The sequence below is a fragment of the Neovison vison genome, chromosome 2, assembly GCF_020171115.1.
Source record: "Neovison vison isolate M4711 chromosome 2, ASM_NN_V1, whole genome shotgun sequence".
In the NCBI taxonomy this organism is placed as follows: domain Eukaryota; kingdom Metazoa; phylum Chordata; class Mammalia; order Carnivora; family Mustelidae; genus Neogale; species Neogale vison.
The window spans coordinates 25,118,644-25,126,224 of NC_058092.1; the positions used below are offsets into that span (position 1 = coordinate 25,118,644).

General features: G+C 52.9%; 1 protein-coding gene and 1 pseudogene across 4 annotated transcripts in view; both read left to right on the forward strand.

Annotated features, from left to right (window-relative positions):
- Positions 1 to 5,113, forward strand: part of ZNF362 (zinc finger protein 362) — a 39,471-nt gene extending 34,358 nt beyond the window's left edge. For all 4 annotated transcript variants that reach the window (XM_044237740.1, XM_044237742.1, XM_044237743.1 and 1 more), the window contains one exon: positions 3,304 to 5,113. In XM_044237740.1, the coding sequence (XP_044093675.1) occupies positions 3,304 to 3,420 (117 nt within the window). In that variant the 3' untranslated portion in view covers positions 3,421 to 5,113. The remainder of the gene's footprint in view (positions 1 to 3,303) is intronic.
- On the forward strand, positions 4,061 to 5,113 carry LOC122899722 (annotated as a pseudogene).
- Positions 5,114 to 7,581: the final 2,468 nt, after the last annotated feature.

The following is a 7,581-nucleotide window of genomic DNA, read 5'->3' on the forward strand; positions in this document are numbered from 1 at the left end:
CCAGAGCCAGGAGCGGGAGGGGCCTCTCCACTGGGAAGCTGCAACCCCCATTGTGGCCACAAGGAGGCACAGTGGCCCGGCCTGGATCCACCTCACCTCAGTAAAGGCCTGAACAGTAGATCACCTCATCCAGCCCCCTGTCCTGGGTGGGAATTTCCCCTAGCAGAGGCCTTTTAGCACCTATGAGAGGAGCTTGGCCCATCACTGGGGTGTATGTGTTCAGTTAATGAAATATCCTAGTTAGCAGAGCCTCAGGTAAACCCCCACGGATCACTGAGCCTCAGTTTCCTCATCTGTGAAGTGGACGAGGTAACTGTTCTTACCTCACAGGGCTGTTGGCCGGCCCAGTCTGTGTCCAATAAACATCCGCTAACGCCATTATTTATTCACTCAGTGTTTAGTGAACATTTGTGCCAGGCGCTTGGGCATCGGGATGAATCCAACAGACTCATTCTGTGTCCCCAGGGAGGTTGGAGACTATTGCTGGAAACAGATATTAAACAAGTAACCACCAAATAAACACAAAATGACAGGTTGTGGTAACAGCCCTGAGGAGCCTGTCAGCCTCAGTGCATGGTAACCTGTGGGCAGGGTCGCTTTCCGCTGGGGGGCTGTCCGGTGACTTGTAGGATGTAAGCAATGTCCTTGGCCTCTGCTCCCCAGCAAGCCCCTCGCCAAGCTTTTACAACCCAAAGTGCCTCCAGAAGTTGCCAGATGTCCTGGGACAGGGGTCAGCTGCCTCTGGTGGAGAACCACCGGTCTGAAGGACCATAGGTTGACGAAGCAGCAGGGAGGCTGGAATGGATTTGGGAAGGGGACACCGGTCTGGGTAGGCCGGCTGAGGGGGTCACATTTCGTTGGAGCCCTGAAGGGTAAGGAGGGTAAGAACCCTCCAAGCAGGGAAAGGTGAATGCAAAGACCCTGAGGTGGAACAAACATGGCGTGTTCCAGGAACTGAAAGGAAATTAGGTCACACGAGGCTGTGGTGGGCCCTGTTAGGGAGTTTGGATATGTGCCAGGTGGAGTGGAAGACACTGGGGGATGGGGACTGCCTGGGAGGGTATTTTGAAAGGTCACTGACAGGCAGGGGCCACACCTGGGGTGTTAGGAGTATGTTAGGTGCTGGCCTGGCCTACAGTTTGCTGGGTACTGGGTTCCTCACACTGCTCCTTCCCTGGAGTTCAAAGGGCCGAGGAGAGGTGAAAGACAGAGGGCAGAACCTGCGGGGAAAGGGCCCCAAGGGGTGAGGTGGGGCACCACAGAAACCTAGGAGCCCCACTCAGCTGGCTGACCTTTGGCTGGTGTTGGCCTCAAGTTCTCCACATCCATCTCCTCACACCTGCCTCTAGGGGAAGAACTGCTGGCATTTACAGGCAGTAGCTCTAGATGGAACTAAGAGTTCAGTCTGTCTGAACTCTGGGGGTAGGGGGTGTCCCTGGGCCCCATCCTGAACTGGGCCTGACTGGACTCTCTAGAACAAGAATACTTACCTTTATTTTAAATTTATTTTTGTTTTTAATTAAAGTAAGTTGACCTATCTTTTAAAGTAGGCTCCATGCCCAGGGTGGGGCTTGAACTTATGACCCCATGATCAAGAGTCACAGGCTCCCCTGACTGAGCTAGCTAGGTGTCCCAAGGTACCTTTTATTTATTTATTTATTAAAGATTTGATTTATTTATTTGACAGAGAGAGATCACAAGTAGGTAGAGAGGTAGGCAGAGAGAGAGAGAGAGGGAAGCAGGCTCCCCGCTGAGCAGAGAGCCCGATGTGGGACTCTGTCCCAGGACCCTGAGATCATGACCTGAGCCTAAGGCAGCGGCTTAACCCACTGAGCCACCCAGGCGCCCGGTACCTTTTATTTAAAACAAAACAAAACAAAAAAAACTTAAATGGATTGAATTTTCAGCTACTTTAACATATTTTAGAATAACAAACCTTCATGTTCCCATTAGCCCCCAGAACCATCAACCAGTCTTGCCTCATCCGTATCCCTATTTTTTGAGGTAAAATAGATATTATAGTGTTTATCTGAAAATGTTCACTGTGTCTCTAAACACAAGGACTCCGCTTTTTGAACATACCCACAATATCTTTACAACTCACCGTTAAGCCCTTGTTATCATCAGATCCCCAGTCGGCGTTCACATTTTTGTTTCCGGAAGGCCAGAATTTTATTTACTTACAATTTGATTTTGCAATCAAGATGCAAATAAGAGCCCTATCTTGCACCCAATCAGTATATCTCTTAATCTGTTGATCCCCACCCTATCCCCCCGACTCGGGCCTTTCTGTCCTTTGCAAAGTATTCATTGACGAGTAGTTTCCTGCTTTGGACATTGCTGATAGCTTCTCTCTGGTGTTGATAGCACATTGCCGCCATGTTTGAGGGCTTCCTGTACCAGATTCTGAGCAAAGTGACATTTGAGCCTGGGGCCTGGGGGGCGAGTGGTGGCTCCCTGGGTGCTCTGCCTCCTCCCAGCTAAGTGTGAGGGCCTCTGGGCCTGCAGGTGAGCCTTTGGGTCACCTCACCCACCCAGCTGTAGGTGCCTCAGGTCAGACTTAGCAGAGCCTGTGGGGGCACTCAAGGGACGAGCTGAGCATGCCCCATTTATGCTTCCGAGAGTCACTAGTCCCATCAGGTCCAGCTGCTTCTCTAGGGAGCATCAAGTTGTGGGGGTGGGGGGGTTGCTGCAGTGGCAGGGACTCCCACCACCACCCGGAATGCAGTGTAGAGACCGGGGAAGGAGGAGTCCCCTCAACCGGTACTGCATGCTGGGAGCTTTGTCCACCAAAGCAACCCTTAGAGGTTGTGCCTTCAGGAGGAGGAAACTGGTTTGGACACTGGAGATGATATGTCTGAGGTTCCACTGCTAAGAGATGGCAGAAGCCAGCTCAGACCAAGGGCTCCTGCTGCTTCCGCCTTGCTGGAGCGCCGGCCAGAAGGGGGCAGCCATGCTTGATCCCTGCTGCATACCCCACTACTGCCTGTTGGCTTGGCCCTAGGAAAGTCTGGGTGGGCACTACTGAGGGATGACCCTGGTACAGGCAGTTTTCCAGGCTCAGAGTAGGCTCAGAGTCTGGGAAAGGAACCAGCATCCACACCGGGTGACGATGCTGCATCACTAGAACTCATGCCCAGTGCCTGTCTGATGCCCTAGAGCGGTGGGGACTGCTCACCAGGAACTGGCCCCCTCCCCCAGCAATGAGCCCTCCAGTGGCCACTTGTGGGAACTGCAGCCTCCCCTGCGTCTCTTGCCCATGGTTGGTTGGTCATATGTTGTGAATCTCACCCCCGCCCACAGGAGACCTACCTGATGAAGCACATGTCCAAACACACGGTGGTGGAGCACCTGGTGAGCCACCACTCGCCCCAGAGGACGGAGTCCCCCGGCATCCCGGTGCGAATCTCCCTCATCTGAGCCGACCCAAGGCGCCGCCCCACCCTGCCCACTGGCAGACACAGACCCAGGCAGCACCAGGCCCCAACTTCCTCCAGGGGCCCTCCAGGAACAGCCGAGCTCTCTCATGACCTTCCTGACCTTCCAGAAAGCCTGGGCTGCAGAAGCCCTGCCCGGTCCAGCTCCGGGGGCGGCCAGGCCAACTGCAAGATTCTGGACTGTTTTGGTGGCATCCAAAGACGATCTCAGAGCACTTTGAACCTCTCTGTTGGGTTTCTTTTTGTTCCCCACCCTCCACTTGCTTCACTGTTTTTTTTTTTTTTTTTTTTTAAGTTTGTTTTGGAAATAACAAAAAAGATATTTATTGGCCAAGAAGTTGGTGCTGCTAAGACCGAGAAATTAAAAGAATCGGACAGATGGACACAGAGAACCAGAGGGCAACGTGGGACCTTCTCTTGCCACAGCCTCAGGTCTTGAGGGAAGGCTCAGGCCTGGGTTTCTGGACTGCAAAGGGGACCCTCAGGTGGGAGGGGACAGGAGGCAGCTGGAGTGAGCCACTCACCCCTGGGTGCCCCACTCACACCTCTCGAGCTACGCCCTGGGCATTACTGAGCAGAGGGATGCGGCAGCTCCCAACGCTGCCCAGGCTTCAGGAGGCAAAATGAGAGAGGGGCCGGGAGATCTGCAGGACCAAAGGGTGCAGCGTTGGACTGGGCTGGGCGCAGGCCCAGGGAAATGGGGTGAGGGTGGGCTGGGTAAGACCCGGCCCTCCACTGCCCTGAAGACCACCCCAGTCTACCTCGGTGCTGGCCAGGAAACCTATTGGCTACCTCTCCCACCAACCCAGACTGTGGGCAGGGGGGTGGGGAGGGAGTGGGCCTGGGCTTAGGACCACCCCCCTCCAGAATTTCCTCCAGATGGGGCAGTGCCCAGGGAGGGGTTATTTGTCTTCCCTGTTACGGAGGGGGAATCCCCAGTCCAGGCCCTAGGTCCCTCAGCAGGGAAGGGATCCTCGGGGAGGAGGGTCCCAGGAGCAGACCCTGCCCTCAGCCCCCACAGACACACCCCAATCTGAAAGCCATGCGTGTCCGTGTAAATAGGAACTATGTACAGAGCCCGGAGAAGCCCCCCTTCATCCCCCGGGGGAAAAAAAAAAAAAAGAAAACTAGACAGAAACTCATCTATATATTCTGTATCTGGAGTTCCGTTTTGAATATTAACTGTGTTATTTTTATACACTTTTTAAGCCTTAACTCGCCATTGATTTACCAGTTTAACGTTTCCTGGGTTTTTTTTCCCCCCACGGGGTTCTCTGCCCCCTTGTTTGACTTGCGTCGTCTGATAACTCAGTATTGTAGCTTTTTGTCCGCATGTTACTACCCTGTAAATACGCTGTTATACATACTGTTAACACCCCATTTGCTTTTTTCTATGGGACCTCCAGGCCACCATATTTAGAACTAGTTACCTTATTAAAAAAGAGAAAACAGTCTGTTGGCTTCTCAGTCTGCATCTTGGTGGCAGGGAGGCAAGGGCAAGTGCCCCTCAGTGCTTCAGGAAACAAGTTTGCATTAGATTTAAGAAAGGGGGTGGGGAGCAAAGTAAAAATCGAATGTGGGGGAAGACACTAAACGGGGCAAGAAACAAAGGAATTCCAAACCCTCTGCTCTTTGTATTTCTCTGTTGTGAAGAATAAACTGTACCCGCAGCCGGGCGGCGGTGGCTTGTGGCGTGCTCTGTGCGAGGGCAGGGCTGGGGGGCACCTTTCCATTGCTCCTCTCCCCTCCCCCGCCCCCCAGACTTGGGGAGGAAGGGACATGGCCCCTTACTGTGGGCTAGCCTCACCCCAGCTGCTGAGCCAAGTGCTTGGTGTTGGTTACCTTACAGCCCACTGTGTGTGGGGGGGGGGGGTCAGCAAACCAAGAGGGGTTTTTTGCTGAGGCTCAAGTTGCAATTAAGTGGCAGGAACACAAATTTCACCCACAAATTTCATCTCATTCTGAGAAGCCTTTTGGGATGGATGGGGTCCACTGGTGAGGTTCACAGCTCCCACTCCCAGAGGGGCAGCCAAATCCCATCACCCTGCCTACCGTTGGGGGTCCATTAGGAGTGCCCAGACTTGTGGGAGCAATTCCAATGATTGAGGGAATGAAGAAGTCCCCTTTGCATACATCTTAGCCATGTGGGTCAGTGTTTTGATTGCCTGAGAGGGAAATGTGGGAATTAATTCCCCCAAAGTTTACCAAGGCTGGCCCTCGGCTGGGTATCCTTAGAAGTGATTCTACCAAGAGTCACCATGGAGCTCACCTTCAGGAATTCACCCTGAGCCCTCATAGGCCTTGGGTGTCAAGACTTGGCTCCAAGTGATAGAAAGCCCAATCCAAACACGGATTTATTGGCTTACATAACAGAACAGTGCGGGTGTGAGGCCAGCCTCAGGGCCCAGTGGTGTCTCCAGCTCTCCACTTGGCTTTGTTCTCAGAGTCGGTTTCATCACCGGGCTCCTGTGGAGTCAGCAGCTCCAGCCTCCGGGCTCGAATGCTAGCAGCCTTTCTCCCAGAAGCCCCAGGAAAAGTCTGACTGGGGTCTTCCTTAAAGGAGATGTGATTGGGACTGGTTTATGTACAGTCCCTGAACCAATCACTGTGACCAGAATGTTTGTACTTGATTGGCTGAGACCTGGAGCCCATTTTTCTAAGTCTGGAGCAGAGGGTGAAACTTCAATCTGTAGTACATCTCCCCAAAAGGAAACCAGACATGTTAATATCTGGAGGGGGAAATAGGTGTGGAGTTGCCAGGAACTTGTTTCGGATAACTTCACAGGCCTCATTGTCTTCTCTGAAATCGACCTCGCACGGCCTTCTATGCTGTGAAGGGCAGCCATGTTTGTATCACATGACCCGATCCCCGCCACAACTGATTGGCCAGCGGTGGACACCTGACTCCACTGTGGGAGCCTTAGACCAGAGCTACCTAGTGGCGCCCTGTGGTGTGTACTGGCATTTACGGTTTATGAGAGTGGACTGGGCACACCTCTTCCCAACTCCATGTTCAGTGAATGTTGTACTTTGAAATCAGCCATGGTGGGATTCATACAACAGAAACTGGCAAAGGCTGCAAATGGGGGCTTTCTTATTCCCGGAAGAGTCAGTTGTTTAACGCTTACCAGCACACCACTGGCTCTCCAACCAGCTTCCCCAGTCCATGGTTGCCAGTAAGTAAGTCAGGAGATGGTGGACTCCTGAACCCGAAGACCGTGTGGTCCAGGGGTTGGAATGTGTTTGGCCAGACACAAGCAGGACAGAGGCAGACAGAAGCAGAGATGGAGGGAGTAGCCGGAGAGCTTGTGTCAGACTCAGTTCCTGACTTCCCTTCTCCATCCTCTGGCCAGGTTTAATTTCCTGCTTGTTCTCACATCAGCGAGTTTAAGTTATGGTGTGACATGGAGCAAGTTACATATGTAACCTCTCTGTACCTGATTTTCTCATATGTATGATGAGCGACATAATAGTAACCAATCTAGGGTGGATGTGAGGATTAAATGAATCCATATATATCTAATGCCTAGAACTGTGCCTGGTATATAGTTAAGTACCAGTGAATGTAATCATGACTGTTACTATTTGATGTGGCCTTGGTTAATGTAAGTCCCTTATGATCAGTGAAGCCTGACTAGACAGCTGATGATGTTTGGCAATTTCAGGGGGTGGCACCTGAGCTGGCCTGGCAGGGTGGGGCAGCAGGGCCAGGTGAAAATTTGACGTGTAGGAGCCACACTCTGAGGACTGGGAGTCTGCTTTTCACCTGCCCGCCTGGAAGCCCTCAGGAGCTTCCACTGCCTCTGAGGCCCCCAGCTGATGCTGAGGACAGTGCTGATTGACAGTGACATGGATGGAGGTGGCTGAAGAAAGAGCTTAGCCCCGCCTTGTGATTCCTGCTTCTGCCCCAAGTGCCTCTAATGCCACCACCCCCGGTGAGGGCCTCTGGGTAAGACAAAGGAGAGAGACACTCCCAAGAGGTCGTCTGTTCCACGGTGCAGCTTCCTTGACCCTTCCCTGTCCTCAGGAAGGTCTCCACCCGCACGAAGCTGCCCCAGCGTAGCACATGGAAACCCCTGCCTGTGCCATCATTTCCTCTTCAAGACAGGAAATGGCTGTTCTCTTGGCAGAGCCTTTGCACTGT